This window comes from Oncorhynchus mykiss, chromosome 13 (genome assembly GCF_057628025.1).
Source record: "Oncorhynchus mykiss isolate SJ-2025 chromosome 13, ASM5762802v1, whole genome shotgun sequence".
Taxonomy (NCBI): Eukaryota; Metazoa; Chordata; class Actinopteri; order Salmoniformes; family Salmonidae; genus Oncorhynchus; species Oncorhynchus mykiss.
Window position 1 is genome coordinate 28,337,830 of NC_143034.1, and position 19,989 is coordinate 28,357,818.

Genomic DNA, 19,989 nt, shown 5'->3' on the forward strand with positions numbered 1-19,989 from the left:
TACACACAGGTGGATTGTATTTATCATCATTAGTCATTTAGGTCAACATTGGATCATTCAGAGATCCTCACTGAACTTCTGGAGAGAGTTTGCTGCACTGAAAGTAAAGGGGCTGAATAATTTTGCACGCCCAATTTTTCAGTTTTGGATTTGTTAAAGTTTGAAATATCCAATAAATGTCGTTCCACTTCATGATTGTGTCCCACTTGTTGTTGATTCTTCACAAAAAAATACAGTTTTATATCTTTATGTTTGAAGCCTGAAATGTGTCAAAAGGTCGCAAAGTTCAAGGGGGCGAATACTTTCGCAAGGCACTGTATATATAGCGGAGAAAAAGCCTGCATATTTCCTCATTACCTTGGATTTGAAGATCATGTGAACTAGAATGTTAGATACAGTGCATTCGGAAAGGGTTCAGAACGCTTGACTTTATCCACATTTTGTTACGTTAAAGCCTTCTTCTAAAATGTATTAAATACTTTTTTCCACACACAATACCCCATAATGACAAAGCAAAAACATTTTTGCAAATGTAAATTTATTAAAAACACTGAAATAACTTATTTACATACGAATTCAGATCCTTTGCTATGAGACCAAAAATTGAGCTCAGGTGCATCCTGTTTCCATTAATCATCCTTGATATGTTTCTACTACATGATTGGAGTCCACCTGTGGTAACTTCAATTGGTTGGACATGATCTGTAAAGGCACACATCTGGACTGATGAAACCAAGAATTAACTCTTTGGCTGAAAGCCAAGCATCACGTCTTGAGGAAACCTGGCACCATCCCTGCGGTGAAGCAAGGTGGTGGCAGCATTATGCTGTGGGGATGTTTTTCAGAGGTTGAGACAGGGAGACTAGTCAGGACTAGTCAGGATTGAGGGAAAGATGAACGGAGCAAAGTACAGAGAGATCCTTGATGGAAACCTGCTCCAGAGCACTGAGGACCTCAGACTGGGTCGAAGGTTCACCTTCCAACAGGAGAACGACCACACAGCCCAGACAAAGCAGGAGTGGCTTCGGGACAAGTATGAATGTCCTTGAGTGGCCCAGACAGAGCCCGGACTTGAACCCAATCAAACATTTCTGGTGAGACCTGAAAATAGCTGTGCACCAACACTCCCCATCCGACCTGACAGTGCTTGAGAGGATATGCAGAGAAGAATGGGAGAAACTCCCCAAATACAGGTGTGCTAGGGGTATTATGTGTAGATTGATGAGGGGGGAAAAAACTATTTAATACATTTTAGAATAACAAAATGTAGAAAAAGTCTAGATTAATTTCCGAATACAGTGTTTTTTGACCCCCTTTTTCTCCCCAATTATTAGTAGACTATCTTGTCTCATCGCTTCAACTCCCGTACGGGCTCGGGAGAGACGAAGGTTGAAAGCTGGGCGCAGTGCACACTAACCAAGATCGCCAGGTGCACGATGAGGCAAGTATATCCCTACCGGCCAAGCCCTAACGACGCTAGGCCAATTGCACGTCGCTCCACAGACCTCCCGGTCGCGGCCGGTTGCGACAGAGCTTGGGCGCGAACCCAGAATCTCTGGTTACAGCTGGCGCCCTTAACCACTGCGCCACCCAGGAGGCCCCCAATACAGTGTTTCTTAACACTCATCATGAGTGATGATAAGTTGAATCAAGTGTGTTAGTGCTAGGGCAGAAACAAAAATGTCCACCTCTTTGGGTCCCTAGGACCTGGATTAAGAAAAAGTAGATTAATTAATGCATTAAAACAAATCAACGACACTCCAGACAACCACTTTCACGCCACATGGCTCTGTCCACCCACCCAACAATTCTGGAAGGAAACCATACACAAACTGTCCACCCTTTTGGGTCACAGGATTCCATTCTTCCCATCCTTCTGCCTTCTTGGAGATCATCAGTCCATTTTATTCACCTTAAATATATCCAATAAAACAATATTACTCAACTAGAAAAACAGAAACCAACAGTCTATTTTGTCAATGGATTAACCTCCTCACAGACCACATCACAATGGGAAAAATTACAGCATCCACCAAAGACAAAATCCAGTCCTTGAACGGAAACTGGACCCCACTCCTCAACTCCTTGCAGCTACAGATGAGCTGATCCCACCCTAGTGTTTCCTCTAACACCCAAGTTGCTATTAATATGTATTTGTATACATTATACAGTGGGGCAAAAAAAGTATTTAGTCAGCCACCAATTGTGCAAATTCTCCCACTTAAAACGATGAGAGAGGCCTGTAATTTTCATCATAGGTACAATTCAACTATGACGGACAAAATAAGAAAAAAATCCAGAAAATCACATTGTAGGATTTTTAATGAATTTATTTGCAAATTATGGTGGAAAATAAGTATTTGGTCACCTACAAACAAGCAAGATTTCTGGCTCCCACAGACCTGTAACTTCTTCTTTAAGAGGCTCCTCTGTCCTCCACTCGTTACCTGTATTAATGGCACCTGTTTGAACTTGTTATTAGTATAAAAGACACCTGTCCACAAACTCAAACAGTCACACTCCAAACTCCACTATGGCCAAGACCAAAGAGCTGTCAAAGGACACCAGAAACAAAATTGTAGACCTGCACCAGGCTGGGAAGACTGAATCTGCAATAGGTAAGCAGCTTGGTTTGAAGAAATCAACTGTGGGAGCAATTATTAGGAAATGGAAGACATACAAAACCACTGATAATCTCTCTCAATCTGGGGCTCCACGCAAGATCTCACCCTGTGGGGTCAAAATGATCACAAGAACGGTGAGCAAAAATCCCAGAACCACACGGGGGGACCTAGTGAATGACCTGCAGAGAGCTGTGACCAAAGTAACAAAGCCTACCATCAGTAACACACTACGCCGCCAGGGACTCAAATCCTGCAGTGCCAGACGTGTCCCCCTGCTTAAGCCAGTACATATCCAGGCCCATCTGAAGTTTGCTAGAGAGAATTTGGATGATCCAAAAGAAGATTGGGAGAATGTCATATGGTCAGATGAAACCAAAATATAACTTTTTGCTAAAAACTCAACTCGTTGTGTTTGGAGGACAAAATGCTCTGTTCTTGGTCACCTCCCTGACCAAGGCCCTTCTCCACCGATTGCTCAGTTGGACTCTAGGAAGAGTCTTTGTGGTTCAAACTTCTTCCATTTAAGAATGATGGAGGCCACTGTGTTTTGTTACTTTGGTCCCAGCTCTCTGCAGGTCATTCACTAGGTCCCCCCGTGTGGTTCTGGGATTTTTGCTCAACGTTCTTATGATCATTTTGAACCCACGGGGTGAGATCTTGCGTGGAGCCCCAGATCGAGGGAGATTATCAGTGGTCTTGTATGTCTTCCATTTCCTAATAATTGCTCCCACAGTTGATTTCTTCAAACCAAGCTGCTTACCTATTGCAGATTCAGTCTTCCCAACCTGGTGCAGGTCTACAATGTTGTTTCTGGTGTCCTTTGACAGCTCTTTGGTCTTGGCCATAGTGGAGTTTGGAGTGTGACTGTTTGAGTTTGTGGACAGGTGTCTTTTATACTATTAACAAGTTCAAACAGGTGCCATTAATACAGGTGTAAAGGCTGCAGGCATCCATTTATTTAATTAGGTAATTTTTTTGGACCCAACATCTGGAAGTCATTTTATGTGGGTACACAAAGTTAGACGCTGTAAACTAACCTCTCCCTCGTCTTTCACCTTTTCTCGTTTCAGTTGAACACTACAGATGAAAATCACCCCCTGACCAGTGAAGACTACGTGGCCGTGCCCATCTGTCCCTGTGTCTTTCAGAGAGGGAGAATAAAAAAATGATCTGACCGTTTTTTATTTTAAATGTCTCTCCCTGATCTCCCACTTCATTCATCTTTTATTTGATTTTATCCTATCCTCCCGGGGTTTCAGTTTTACTTTTCTTTTCCTTGTTTATCATGGCTGTTTCTATTTTTTGGTTAATTAAATAATTGAAATTAAACTTTTTATACAATTATCACTGTTTATTTTATTTTTCCTTACCAATAGGAAATGTTGTACATTTTCTGAAATGTCAAGAAATCCCAGTGATTCTCTGCTTATTTTATACTTTTTACCATACTTACTAATTAGAGAAGTTGGAGATTGGCTTTTCACATTGCAGCATATCACTGAACATGAAAGATCAATGTTGAATTCAAATGTCAGAAGACAAAACTAGATTAATGCTATAGAATATATCAGATTCAATTTTGCCTGTCACAAGTAGAGGGCACTATGATCATAGATTTCAGATGTCTTCCACTATAAAAAAAATAAAAAAAAATATATAGACTGAACAAAAATATAAATGCATTATGTAAAGTGTTGGTCCCATGTTTCATGAGCTGAAATAAAAGATCCCAGAAATGTTCCATATGCACAAAAATATTATTTCTCTAAAATTTTGGGCAGAAATCTGTTTACATCCCTGTTAGTGAGCATTTCTCCTTCACCAAGATAATCCATCCACCTAACAGCTGTGGCATATCAAGAAGCTCGCTAAACAGCATCATCATGGGGACAATTAAAGGCCACTCTAAAATGTGCAGTGTCACATCACAATGCCACAGATGTCTCAAGATGAGGGAGAGTGCAATTGGCATACTGACTGCAGGAATGTCCACTAGAGCTGTTGCCAGATAATCTCTACCATAAGCCACCTCCAACATTGTTTTAGAGAATTTGGCAGTACCTCCAACCGGCCTCACAACCGCAGATCATGTGTAACCATGACAGCCCAGGACTTCCACATCCGGCTTTTTTACCTGCAGGATCGTCTGAGACCAGCCACCCAGACAGCTGATGAAACTGTGAGTTTGCACAACTGAAGAATTTTTGCACAAATTGTTGAAAAAAAAAACATCTCAGGGAAGCTCACCTGCGTGCTCGTGTGGGCGAGCACGCAGGTCAATCCAGTGAACAGAGTGCCCCGTGATGTTGGTAGGGTTATGGTATGAGCAGACATAAGCTACATACAGTTAACACAATTGCAATTTATCTTGGCGTCCATCCGCCGCCATCACCTCATGTTTCAGCATGATAATGCACGCTGGAAGGATCTGTACATAATTCTTGGAAGTTGAACATGTCCACGTTCTTTCATGGCCTGCGTACTCACCAGACATGTCACCCATTGAGCATGTTTGGGATGCTCTGGATCGATGTGTATGACAGCAGGTTCCAGTTCCGCCAATATACAGCAACAGCCATTGAAGAGGAGTGGGACACCATTCCAAAGGCTACAATCAAAAGTCTGATCAACTCTATGCGAAGGAGATGTGTTGTGCTGCATGAGGCAAATGGTGGTCACACCAGATACTGACTGTTTTTTTATCCACGCCCCTACCTTAAAAAAAAAGAAGCTATATCTGACCAACAGATGCATATCTGTATTCCCAGTAATATGAAATCAATAGATTAGGGTCTAATGAATTCATTTCAATTGACTGATTTCCTTAAATGAGTATTTGAATTTGCTGCATGCTGGGTAGTATATTTGTTGTTCAGTATTATTCCACCTTTCCAAAGGACCACCTATTAGTCTATGTATAACACGAGAATCTACATCCACGAAATATGTGAAGGATATGTTTTGCTTTTAAGTAGGTTGAGTATTGGCAAAGTGGGACACTCTGAAAATGTGCTTTCTGGAAAACCTTGGGATACGTAAGGCATTCAGTGAATTCTCCTTTATCACACCGTCATAAACGGAGAGATTCTTTGCGATTGCTTTTCCATCTTATGGTATTTCTAAAATAGTTATTAATAATGGCTAACCCTTTGGAACTCGTAGCTAATTGTATAGTTGAGAGTCTTGAGTTAATTACAGCTGAGATGGTTGCCATTCAGACTGTGGCGATGCAAAATCGATTGGCACGTGATTATCTTCTGTCAGCACAATGGGGTACATGTGCTGTTATTGGTGCTGAACGCTGTACTTTCATTCCTGATAATTCTGAGGAAATAACTGACCTGATCCAAAAGATCAGGACTGAGGGCACTAAGTACCATGATTACAATCCAGGTGATTTAGGCTTAGTCATGTGGTTGTCTTCAACATTCGGTACATGGGGAAGTTTTTTTGGTGAGCATGATACTTCCAATAGTTGGGAGTTGCGTTTATTTTTCTTATCCTCATCCAGGTTAAGTGTGCTATTGCCCGATGTTTGTCTGCTAAAATCCTACGATTATGTGAGAGTACATCATAAGATTCATCAACCGTGTCCTTTTTTGAGATGGGTGTCAGTGGTGTTGACCAGAATGTGGTGGGGGTCATAAGGGTCTTCATCGTCACACCAAGCCTCATGATTGTGGTCAATGTGCCCGTGGTAACTGTCCTCGGTGCTGTAACGAACCATGCTCTCTCCGATGTGGTATCACACTTGTTGATCTAAAAATACATTTGAACTATATGAATTTTTTTATGGTCTAGGGGGGAATATAAGAATATTTTGAAGATGAGATACAACACAGAAGATGAGTGGACGAGAGTACTAGAGTACTAATGGTCAATAGCGAATTGTAAATAGGAGTTGGGTTTCAGTTCAACATCTGTTTGGGATCTGTGGAATGTCACTCCTGAACTCAGAGTGACATGTGCTACATTCTGTACATTGAGTCAGGGGCAGGATACTTGTTATTTGGCCATTGGCCAAGTTGTACTGCAAGGACTTCTGATTGGTCAACCCCAGGCTAGGGTGGGGGGTTATAAATGGCATCCTGTTCCTTTGTTCAGTGAGGGAAAGCTGAGGACAGGGGAGACTGACATCTGAACATCGACCTCCCAGCATAACATCTTGATTTATCCTGTCTGAATAAACCTATTTTTCTCCCCTTGATTTGCTTTGGAGTTTGTGATATTGAAGAATAACATAAATTGCTAACAGCATCAAGAACATGCATATCCTTGCTTCCGATCCTGAGCTACAGGCAGTTACATTTTGGTATGTCATTTTAGGTGAAAATTGGGGGACAAAAATGGTCAGATTCTTAAGTTAAAAAAGGATTGAGACAATTGAGACATGGATTGTGTTTGTGTGCCATTCAGAGGGGGAATGGGCAAGACAAAAGATGTAAGTGCCTTTGAACAGGGTATGAGAATAGGTGTCAGGTGCACTGGTTTGTGTCAAGAACTGCAACACTGCTGGGTTTTTCACGCGCAACAGTTTCACGGTGTGTATCAAGAATGGTCCACAATCCAAAGGACATCTAGGCAACTTGACACGTCTGTGGGAAGCATTGGAGTCAACATGGGCCTACATAGGGAGCCAGGGCAGCTAGACATCCTTGTTGAACACTTTCGACACCTTGTAGTCCATGCCCCGAGAAATTGAGGCTGCTCTGAGAGCAAAAGGGGGTGCAACTCAATATTATGAAAGTGGTCCTAATGTTTTGTTCACTCAGTGTATCTTTAGGTGTAATGATGTAATTGTCTATGTAAGGTTGGATTTCTTTATTGGGTGGAAGACCGTGTATTCATGTAAGTGATATTCTGCAAGTATCAATGGGTAGCCTATATTTCATTCATTTGAATTATAAATAAAAACAAATACTGTTCATTAATCACAGATTAAACTACATACAAATTGGAAATCAGCAATGTAATCACTCTACCTTGACAATAAAATAAATGTTACCAAACTAAGAAAAAGTGAGTGTGTATTCTGTAAAATTGTATTTCGAGAAGTAAGTCAATGAGTCATTCCAAGACCTGACTGGGGTTGCTACCAGATTTCCACCATACTGATTTCAACAAAAGAAAGACTATAATCATACATTTTATTTTTAAGATTGTAGCTAGTCATGTTATTTCAATACATAGTGACAGTGCAAGACAATCACAGGGAGCACAAAGAGGTCAGAAACATTTCTCTCATTACGTTGGATTGGAAAATTATATGAACTAGAATGTTATAAATCTGTGCTTCCCAACTAAAAGTTTGATGATGAGTTGACTCAAGTGTATTACTGCTAGGCCAAAAGAAAAATGTTCACCATAGGACAAGGATCGCTAAACACTGGATTAATGAATCAGAATTAATTAACAATTAAACATCAGTCTAAGTTTTGATGAGATAGTAGAGGATATGTGATTTACTTCACAATGGTCTTAATCAAAAACTGAATCGAAAACTGCTAGGCAATCAAGGAGATGACTTTAATAACCATTACGTCTGTAAAATTGAGCTCTGGCAAGAACATCCATGGAGTAGTCCCCCCCAGTGGTCATCTCATCCACTCTACTGTAACAGTGGACTTTATCCAGCCCCACATTGTAGGCTGCTAACCCTCCTGAAAAAACAAACACACATGCTGTAATGTAGTCATGTAATCTATGTAGTTGTATAATGCATAATAAAGTTTGTATTAAACCTATGACTCATCATCTCTATCAAACTCTGGGCAGTTTCCTTTAAGGACCCAAAAATTGACAGCTGTGCCATATAGATTGCAAAATTGTTGGGAAGAGATTTAATGTACTGATTCCTTGGCACATGGTTTATGAACTGATGCAGAACCACAACAGATTAAAAAACGTAGAATTTAAATTGAAATTATTATACAAAATTATGGCAAACAACAGAATGTTATGTTATATAAGGGGGGATACAACGATCCCAGGTCTCCAGATATTGCTGCGAAGAGACAGAATCATTAGATCATTTGTTTTGGTATTTTCTATACGGGGTATATAGCTTGTTTTTGGTTGCCGGTTCAGGAATGTCTGGTGAATTTCAACATTTACCAGGCGCTAACTTGGCAAATAGCACTGCTGGGTGATTTGAAAAGTCATAGTCAATCGATCAATAAAATAATAATACTTTTAGCAAAGGTTTTTATCTTTGGTTTGCAATCTGTAGACTATGAGAATAGAAAACTGGATGGTCTTCAGAGATAGATGGGAGGGGTTGACAGTAGCTGAAGGATGGGATTAAAAACAAACAAAAAGATAACTATTGTAAAATGCATTGTTAGTCAAATTTATATAGTATGCATAAGCTGGAAGTAGAAGCCTAGGTGTTGTTTCCCATTTGTTTACTCCAACTAGGGGAGGAGTGGCAGGGTTAGGAGAAAATAATAAAGGAAACTATTTAGAAAGGATAGTGATTGGTGTTCTGCAAGAAATTGAAAAGATCCTAGGGGTTGATCTAGAGTTGGACCCAGTTTCTTTACTGTTAGGTCTCCCTAGTAGGCAGGTTACTTCTGTGAGTAAAAGGAGGCTTTACAACATCCTCACCTTCGCAGCGAGGAAAAACATCCTTTTACAGTGGATTAGTGATAAGGTTCCTTCTATTAAAGATTGGCATAAGATACTATTTGAATGGGTGCCTCTGGAATATCTGACATGTACATTGCATTCTAAAACAGACCAGTTCTACAAAGTATGGGAACCTTATCTAAATTACCTAGAACCTGAGGTATCAGCTATTATGCTGCAAGGATTCTCGTAGAATGACGGGGATGTATGTATTTCAGAACTACACTGTACGTTCCATGTGTGGAACCTAACCTCCTGGTTTAAACTGAGCTTTTTTGTTTAATTTCTGTTTGTAAGTTTGTTTAAAATGTATGTATTGAGAGACGCAATGATGGTGATGGGGTGAGAGAAGCTTTCTGTGTGCTTTGTCTCTGTTGTTGTATCTCTTAATATGGGTGAAAATTGTAAAATTCCAATAAAAATACTGTTTAAAAAAAAAAAAAAAAAAAAAAAAAAAGAAAGGATAGTGATATATATATTTTTACCCCAAAAATATGGTGGATTGGAAATGATGCAGACAAATACATTGTAGCTTCCATCAATCTAAAAAACTATTGGCAAGACGGGCGGGTCAATTGGTAGGCAATACCTCTCAGCTGCTGCTCTTTGGTCCATGAAGGGAATTTTCTCTGAACCGATCCAATTATACCAACGAGTATCCCAGTTGCTTGACTCAGATGTTCCTCACTGTCCCATCTCCCCCGTGGAATGTGCCAGTTTTTGTCAACCTATAAAAAAATATGCAATAGAAATCTATGGACACCACTTGTATTGTATTGTGAAATAGGAAACAAGCTCTCTTGTCTGCCAACAACAGTATAACAAAGGTACCTGCAAAGCTGAGTACCTACCTGCATGAGTCCAAACGCATTTCCATTGTCCCCCCAACCATTGACCAGTCCTGCTCCTGTCCCGGCCCTGGTCTCTCGTGAGATGATCCCAGCTATGATGGATGGCTCCACTCCATGGTTACTCCCCACCCGCTTTATGATGGACTTATACTTGTTCATGTATGGCAGTTCTCCTGCCATTTCATGAGATCCTGTTTGTAAATTAACTTATTATATTTGAGTATTTGTCAGAACTTGTAAGAGTTGCCAGAGACCACTTACAGCTAGCTGTATGAGGTACAAGTAGTACCAACCTTCATATCATAGGCTATAATCAAGACAATTCACGTGAGATTAAATTCAAAGTGCACAGACTACACAAGACAAACCCAAACTGAAGTGTATATTAGTACAAACCCTTTTGTAAGGTAGCAGTGATATTCCAAATCACAAAATGTATATAGATTTCTGGTAGGGGTGAGTGGGGTAAGTTAAGCCATTTTTTACATTCAGCATCACTCCGTCAAGGAAAATATAGTCATCTTTCTATTAAATATATCCACATATATTTCTGGATGTTGTGTATCCCAGGTATGGGGTAAATTGAGCTGAGGGACAGGGTAAAGTGTGCCATATAAACATTTCTGTACTGAATTAAATATTACCACTGCCTTTTTAAAACTCTTATTTCCAGAACACAGTTCAAAAACAATCACAATAGTTTTTTGTTGTCTTTTAATCATTTTAAGCACCTTTTAACAAAGGACTAACACCTAACAAACACTATGTGCTTTTGTTTTTACACAGGCCAGGCCCTGTTGTTGCCTCATATCCCAGCGATAATGCCTTGCATCACGCCTGGGAAGGAAACATTTCAATTTGTTCAACATACAACATGGCCATTGGTTCAACTTACCCCAAGGCAAACATTTAGACTATATTAGCCCACACAACTACAAGGATGCACTTTCATGAAAAGGTTTAGTTTAGATACAAACATCATGAAACTTCTGACACAATAAAATAATTTGGGGGGGCACAACTAGCTTACCACTTTTTCCATGTGGTTTCTTCCTTCACAGACTCCATGAAATGATTACCTTTTCCTAAATATTTGGTCAAATCAATAATTGTGTGTATGGTTTTCTAGAAACAAGAGTGGCTCAAATTACCCCACTCTCCCCTACATTTCAAATGAAATATAACACATAATATGACAAAGCTAATATAAATATATGACAGGATATTTTAACTGGTGCAGCAGAGTTTGTGAAATAGCTTTAACTATTAGTCAGACTTCAGAGTTGTATACTAAAAGGACACCCATGTGCGACAGACATGTCACAAGGAAGTGGATGGCGTACATTCTTTTTTACTTTTAAACTCGGACAAAACAGAGATGTTAGTTCTTGGTCTCAAGAAACAAAGAGATCTTCTGTTGGATCTGACAATTAATATTGATGGCTGTACAGTCATCTCAAATAAAACTATGAAGGACCTCGACGTTACTCTGGACCCTGATCTCTCTTTTGACGAACATATCAAGAATATTTCAAGGACAGCTTTTTTCCCCATCTTCGTAACATTGCAAAAATCAGGACTTTTTGTCCAAAAATGATGCAGAAAATTATATCCATGCTTTTGTCACTTCTAGATTAGACTACTGCAATGCTCTAGAACCCCAAAAATGAATCATATTACTCCAGTTCTAGCCTCTCTACACTGGCTTCTTGTTAAGGCTAGGGCTGATTTCAAGATTTTTACTGCTAACCAACAAGCATTACATGAGCTTCTGGTCCGTGGGGCGACGCACAATTGGCCTAGCGTTGTCCGGGTTAGGGAGGGCTTGGCCGGTAGGGATATCCTTGTCTCATCGCGCACCAGCGACTCCTGTGGCGGGCCGGGCGCAGTGCGTGCTAACCAAGGTTGCCAGGTGCACGGTGTTTCCTCCGACACATTGGTGCGGCTGGCTTCCGGGTTGGATGCGCACTGTGTTAAGAAGCAGTGCGGCTTGGTTGGTTGTGTACCGGAGGACGCATGACTTTCAACCTTCGTCTCTCCCGAGCCCATACGGGAGTTGTAGCGATGAGACAAGATACTAGCTACTAAAACAATTGGATACCACGAAATTGGAGAGAAAAAGGGGTAAAACATTTTTTTTAAACACACACAAAAAAAAGCATTACATGAGCTTGCTCCTACCAATCTTTCCGATTTGGTCCTGCCGTACATACCTACACATACGCTACGGTCACAAGACGCAGGCCTCCTTACTGTCCCTAGAATTTCTAAGCAAACAGCTGTAGACAGGGCTTTCTCCTATAGAGCTTCTTTTTTATGGAATGGTCTGCCTATCCATGTGAGAGACGCAGACTCGGATTCGAACTTTAAGTCTTTATTGAAGACTCATCTAATCAGTAGGTCCTACGATTGAGTGTAGTCTGGCCCAGGGGTGTGAAGGTGAACGGAAAGGCTCTGGAGCAACGAACTGTCTTTGCTGTCTCTGCCTTGCCAGTTCCCCTCTCTCCACTGGGATTCTCTGCCTCTAACCCTATGATGGGGGCTGAGTCACTGGCTTACTGGTGCTCTTCCATGCCGTCCCTAGGAGGGGTGCGTCACTTGAGTAGGTTGAGTCACTGATGTGATCTTCCTGTCCAGGTTGCGCCCCCCTCGGGTTCGTGCCGTGGCAGAGATCTTCTTGGGCTATTGTCGCCTTGTTGCAGGGAAGTAGGTTGCTGGTTGAAGATATCCCTCTAGTGGTTAGGGGCTGTGCTTTGGCAAAGTGGGGTTATATCCTGCATGTTTGGCCCAGTCCGGGGTTTTCGTCGGACAGGGCCACAGTGTCTCCCGACCCCTCCTGTCTCAGCCTCCAGTATTAGGGTCAGTCTGTTATATCTGGAGTATTTCTCCCGTCTCATCCGGTGTCCTTTGTGAATTTAAGTATGCGCCCTGTCTGAGGACCTGAGCCCTAGGACAATGCCTCAGGACTACCTGGCCTGATGACTCCTTGCTGTCCCCAGTCCACCTGATCATGCTGCTGCTCCAGTTCCAACGGTTCTGCTATGGAACCCTGACCTGTTCACTGGCCGTGCTTCCTTGTCCTGGACCTGCTGTTTTGGATTCTCTCTCTACCGCACCTGCTGTCTAACTCTGAATGATTGGCTATGAAAAGCCACTGACATCTACTCCTGTTGCACCCTCTACAACCACTGTGATTACTATCTGACCCTGCTGGCCATCTATGAACGTTTGAACATCTTGGCCACGTTCTGTAATAATCTCTACCCAGCACAGCCAGAAGAGGACTGGCCATCCATCAGAGCATGGTACTTCTCTAGGTTTCCTCCTAGGTTCTGGCCTTTCTAGGAAGTTTTTCCTTGCCACCGTGCTTCTACATCTGCATTGCTTGCTGTTTGAGGTTTTAGGCTGAGTTTCTGTATAGCACTTTGTGACATTGGCTGATGTAAAAAGGGCTTTATAAATACATTTGATTGACTCTAGCTAGATTTTCATGCAAATATTCTAAAATCTGCAAAAATTCACATTTTCCCACCAGTTGTGTGTCTCCTCCCAATGGACTTTGCTGCAATATATACAACTTTTTGGGTGGCCTGACCAAATTCACATAGAAATGTTAGTTATAGATCTGTCATTCTCATTAAAAGCAAGTCTAAGAAGTGGTCTGTTCCATGTGCACTATTTCTATGCTTCCCATTTAAGTTTTGTTTTTGCCTCTTTTACTTTCGGTTTTGTGCACCATCATCAAACAGCTGAAAGTACAATATTTTTGGTTATGGGAAAATATGTGTCACAGGGTTTAGATGGTACAATGGTTCTCTACACAATGACTGCTTGTTTTGTCACATAAACTGAAATTAGGCGAACTATGAGAAGTTCTGCAATCAGGAAATGGCGGAGCAATTTATGCATATTGTGCCTTTAGTTTTCATGTACCTAATAAAAATAAAAACTTCAATGTTTCTATCGCATTTTCAAATCTACCGATAGTTTTGTCACAACAACTGTTGCGCTAAATAGCAAATGTGCCTGCCTACACTGTTTTTGGCTCGTGCGCTCTTGCCAACGTCTCACAGATACAATGCGGATAGACGGATAGACTGCAGGTTTGCTACATGAGATTATTATGGAGAAGAGCAAGAATGCTTTTATTTGTCAAACGCAGTCAAGCATTGATCATCATGTCACTAGAATAAAACCATTGATATTTATTGTAAAGGAGCATCAAGCTCATCCCTGTGCACTCAGTAGACTCCACAAGCCCAGGTACTGGTTCTTTTCATCATCATTGATTTCATTTGTAGCCAAATACAGTAAACTGCATGGTTTCCTGCGTCGTAGTGACTTCCTATGATGGTTATGATATCAGTATGTGCACATTAAGGCATTTCCGCCACCGTTTCTTGCATTATTTATTTCACCAACACAAAAAGATCCCACCATGTCGAACAAACAAATTATCTGTCTGCGTTTGTAAACATTTTAATGGAGCTTCCTGTTTCCATCACAGCTGTCGTGATATTTAAAAAATATATACAGTACGACTTTACTCTCAAAAACTGTGGATGGAAACGTGGTTAGTAGATGGAACCGAATCACACCATTTGCCTCTGTTTTCAAAAGATAAAAGCTTACCCATGTTGATGTTTTGATTCTTGAAACTGGAGATTCCTCAAAATGTATAAACTAAAACTCAAGAAGAAGTAGTAGTAGTAGTAGTAGTAGTAGTGCTGCTGCTGCTGCTGTTGCAAATATGACAAATATGCCTCTGCCCATGCACAACTGACTTCCTTTAGGCAACACTGTTTTTATAACGGACATGGAAAGATTAGGGGCTGACGTACCAATTACAAGCAAATTGCACTGCATGGCCAAGCTCCTCTCCAGCAGTGGTGGAAAAAGTACTCTATTGTCATACTTGAGTAAATGTAAATATACCGAAATAGACAATTACTCAAGTAAAAGTGAAAGTGTGCTGCCATCCTGTTAGAAGGTAACAGATTATTTTATTACAACGGTTCAATTGGATTTTCATTGTGTTCAATGGCGTTATTTGCCCCCTAGTGGATGTTTCTGGTACTTAGAAAGACTACGCAAACAGGAAGTAGAGAATTTGTTCTGCACGCATAGAAGCAGCTACAAACAACGCTACGGTGCAGGTCTTTCAATGTAGTTATTTCTTGTCACGCTTCAGCCTTGGAAAATATTTGTTTGCAAGTTCGATTCAATCATTTAGCTAATGATTATAATCTTGTTATTGATAGAGTTGCTTACATATCAATGTTGGTTGCATTTACTCACAAATTGCAATGCCTTTCATGCCTTGTGAAAGTATTCGGCCCCCTTGAACTTTGCGACCTTTTGCCACATTTCAGGCTTAAAACATAAAGATATAAAACTTTATTTTTTTTGTGAAGAATCAACAACAAGTGGGACACAATCATGAAGTGGAACGAAATTTATTGGATATTTCAAACTTTTTTAACAAATCAAAAAATGAAAAATTGGGCGTGCAAAATTTTTCCAATTATTCCTAATCTTTCCATACTTTGTAGCGCCACCTTTTGCTGCGATTACAGCTGTAAGTCGCTTGGGGTATGTCTCTATCAGTTTTGCACATCGAGAGACTGACATTTTTTCCCATTCTTCCTTGCAAAACAGCTCGAGCTCAGTGAGGTTGGATGGAGAGCATTTGTGAACAGCAGTTTTCAGTTCTTTCCACAGATTCTCGATTGGATTCAGGTCTGGACTTTGACTTGGCCATTCTAACACCTGGATATGTTTATTTTTGAACCATTCCATTGTAGATTTTGCTTTATGTTTTGGATCATTGTCTTGTTGGAAGACAAATCTCCGTCCCAGTCTCAGGTCTTTTGCAGACTCCATCAGGTTTTCTTCCAGAATGGTCCTGTATTTGGCTCCATCCATCTTCCCATCAATTTTAACCATCTTCCCTGTCCCTGCTGAAGAAAAGCAGGCCCAAACCATGATGCTGCCACCACCATGTTTGACAGTGGGGATGGTGTGTTCAGCTGTGTTGCTTTTACGCCAAACATAACGTTTTGCATTGTTGCCAAAAAGTTCAATTTTGGTTTCATCTGACCAGAGCACCTTCTTCCACATGTTTGGTGTGTCTCCCAGGTGGCTTGTGGCAAACTTTAAACAACACTTTTTATGGATATCTTTAAGAAATGGCTTTCTTCTTGCCACTCTTCCATAAAGGCCAGATTTGTGCAATATACGACTGATTGTTGTCCTATGGACAGAGTCTCCCACCTCAGCTGTAGATCTCTGCAGTTCATCCAGAGTGATCATGGGCCTCTTGGCTGCATCTCTGATCAGTCTTCTCCTTGTATGAGCTGAAAGTTTAGAGGGACGGCCAGGTCTTGGTAGATTTGCAGTGGTCTGATACTCCTTCCATTTCAATATTATCGCTTGCACAGTGCTCCTTGGGATGTTTAAAGCTTGGGAAATCTTTTTGTATCCAAATCCGGCTTTACACTTTTTTACAACAGTATCTCGGACCTGCCTGGTGTGTTCCTTGTTCTTCATGATGCTCTCTGCGCTTTTAACTGACCTCTGAGACTATCACAGTGCAGGTGCATTTATACAGAGACTTGATTACACAGAGGTGGATTGTATTTATCATCATTAGTCATTTAGGTCAACATTGGATCATTCAGAGATCCTCACTGAACTTCTGGAGAGAGTTTGCTGCACTGAAAGAAAAGGGGCTGAATAATTTTGCACGCCCAATTTTTCAGTTTTTGATTTGTTAAAAAAGTTTGAAATATCCAATAAATGTCGTTCCACTTCATGATTGTGTCCCACTTGTTGTTGATTCTTCACAAAAAAATACAGTTCTATATCTTTATGTTTGAAGCCTGAAATATGGCAAAAGGTCGCAAAGTTCAAGGGGGCCGAATACTTTCGCAAGGCACTGTATGTCGTTAGCTGTATTACTTTGCTCGTGCGTCATGCAAACGAATTGTAAAATATACAATACTGTAGTTTTGTCACTGTTCCTAGTGTAATATGCTTTGTTATTCTACATAAATGGTTGTACATTATTAGAGTAATGAAAGGAGCCAATTACCATATGAGTAACAATTAGCTATATGGTTTGGCATCATGCCAGATGCATGGTACCTTAGCGCGTGCTTTGTATTTATGCAACTTCAAATGTATAATGTACAGCTACAGTGTGTCGGTGTGAATTGAATACTAAAGTATATTATTTTCTGTATTTTGCAGTTTCACAACATAAACGTTTTCAATATATTCATTCAAGAAAAGTCACGCCTTGGGAGTTTTATTGAAGACTTAGTTGTTAGCTATCTGTCTAGTTTTGCATGGGAACGCAACTCAAGGGCAGAATAGAAAGTCACCCAGTAAAGTATTACTTGAGTAAAAGTCTAAAAGTATTTGGTTTTAAATACACTTAAGTATCAAAAGTAAATGTAATTGCTAAAATATACTTCAAAAGTACAAGTGAAAGTATAAATAACTTCTTATTCCTTATTTTAAGCCAACCAGTATTGAAGTAAAAGTAAAAGTTGTCAAAAAATTAAAAAAATAAACAAAGTACAGATACTCAAAAAAATGACTTAATTACTTTAAAGTATTTTTACTTAAGGACTCTACACCACTGTTCCCCGGTCACGAGCCGATATGGCAATGTTCATAATTACGCCCATTAACAAAATCAAAAGCTAATTCACATGTTGCGTGATTCTACATCCACGAAATATGTGAAGGATATTTTTTGCTTTTAAGTAGGTTGAGTATTGGCAAAGTGGGACACTCTGAAAATGTGCTTTCTGGAAAACCTTGGGATACGTAAGGCATTCAGTGAATTCTCCTTTATCACACCGTCATAAACGTGTGATTACAGAAACGGAGAGATTCTTTGCGATTGCTTTTCCATCTTATGGAATTTCTAAAATAGTTATTAATAATGGCTAACCCTTTGGAGTAGCTAATTGTATAGTTGAGAGTCTTGAGTTAATTACAGCTGAGATGGTTGCCATTCAGACTGTGGCGATGCAAAATCGATTGGCACTTGATTATCGTCTGTCAGCACAATGGGGAACATGTGCTTTTATTGGTGCTGAACCCTGTACTTTCATTCCTGATAATTCTGAGGAAATAACTGACCTGATCCAAAAGATCAGGACTGAGGACACTAAGTACCATGATTACAATCCAGGTGATTTAGGCTTAGTCATGTGGTTGTCTTCAACATTCGGTACATGGGGAAGTTTATTTGGTGAGCATGATACTTCCAATAGTTGGGAGTTGCGTTTATTTTTACATAAGTACTCTACACCACTGTTCCCCGGTCACGAGCCGATATGGCAATGTTCATAATTACGCCCATTAACAAAATCAAAAGCTAATTCACATGTTGCATGATTCATTTAGCAGCCTACTTGGATCTGACAATGTGAAAGTTAATCAAAATGAAATATGGTGGCTGTGTATAGCAGCGTTTCCCAAACTTGTGGTCACCGGGGCTATAAAGCTGAAGCATCTGTATAGAAAGTTCTCTCACCACCAAATATGGTAGTGGCCGGAAGTCCACTCGCGGGTTAATGGGAGAGGATGGAACTAGGTGAAACCGGGCCGACGTTCTGCTAATTATCTCAGAGTAAACATCTGATCTCAATACATTTTTCTGTTCCCATAACTCCAATATGTTGCGAACACAGCACACAAAGTTTTATAGACTTAAGGCTTTGCCAAAGTTTTTAAAAATGCCATTGTTCAGAAGGAGTGCAAGGTCGAACGGAGTTTGTGCACACATGCACTTCACAGAGGAGGCGTTCCCTAAAGGAAATATGCAAATGCATGTTACTATGTGCCAACAGGATCTCGCTAGCTCTTGATTGACTTCGCCCACCTCCTTGCTTTTTTCTGCACACTATGCTTCATTTGTTCGCACTGCAAATGACATAGATGTACTATATTGGGTTAATTAGGAATATCTTTGCTTGGGGCTCTATCCAGTCCGCATTGCGGAAGTTCAGCTTTACAGCCTGATAGAAATTTAAAGGAAATGTTCCCGCTTTAGTGGAGACTGCGTTCACAATAAACGGCTCAATCGTCATTTATCTTTAAATATGTCTCGTGGAATCTATAAAGCTTCAGCTTTACAGACTGTATAGAGCCCTTGGTCCTGGGAGCCCTAGCAATACAGCTGATTCAAATAATGATGCATCAAGCTTTGATTAGTTGTGTAGTGCTAGGGCAAAAAACTAAACATGCACCCCTTGAGGTCCCCAGAGGACTGTACTGCAAAGCAGGATTAATGAGTTAGCTAGCTAACTTACCTACATCTTCTGAAATAACTAAACAAAAAAAATCTGAATATAATTTTGAAGTTGGCACAACAACCAAAAACACATTTCTAAATGTAGCTTTCTTAATGAACCAGAAAATCTATAGTTATTTATTGTCTTCTTTCAGGTTAGTTGGCTAACTCATTGATTCTGCTTTCTGGTATACCCCTCTGGTCAGAGTTTGGGAAACGCTGGCTAATAGGCCTTGTGGCAACCACTTGGGATGTGCCTCGGCCAGGGGTGCCAGTTTTCTCAGCTTCACCCCTTGTAGGCTACACACAGTTAACATCCCCTTCTGCTTCCACAAGTGGAAATGACAGAGCCACCTCAATGTATTTCAATGGGGAAGGTGAGTTGGGATAGGCGCGTCAGGTTGCATGAGGTCACGCTAAAAACGTCACTACCATGCAAGACAGCCACATACTGTAACTCCTCTTGAAGTAAGAATATTATTAACTATCTATTTATCTAGTGAAAGGTCTGATAATATTTTTACCAAATTTGTAGGCTATTTATCGTTTTAGGTTGTATTTTGAGTTGAACTATGTT

General features: G+C 40.5%; 1 protein-coding gene across 1 annotated transcript; it reads right to left on the bottom strand.

The window, feature by feature from the left end:
- Positions 1–7,754: 7,754 nt before the first annotated feature.
- Positions 7,755–15,164, bottom strand: LOC110485850 (lysozyme g). The gene is made up of 4 exons (XM_021557047.3): positions 14,735–15,164; positions 10,103–10,293; positions 9,841–9,979; positions 7,755–8,284 (listed from the first exon to the last, which is right to left on the bottom strand). The coding sequence occupies exons 1-4, from the start codon at positions 14,736–14,738 to the stop codon at positions 8,151–8,153; spliced, it is 468 nt and encodes a 155-aa protein (XP_021412722.2). The 5' UTR covers positions 14,739–15,164; the 3' UTR covers positions 7,755–8,150.
- Positions 15,165–19,989: the final 4,825 nt, after the last annotated feature.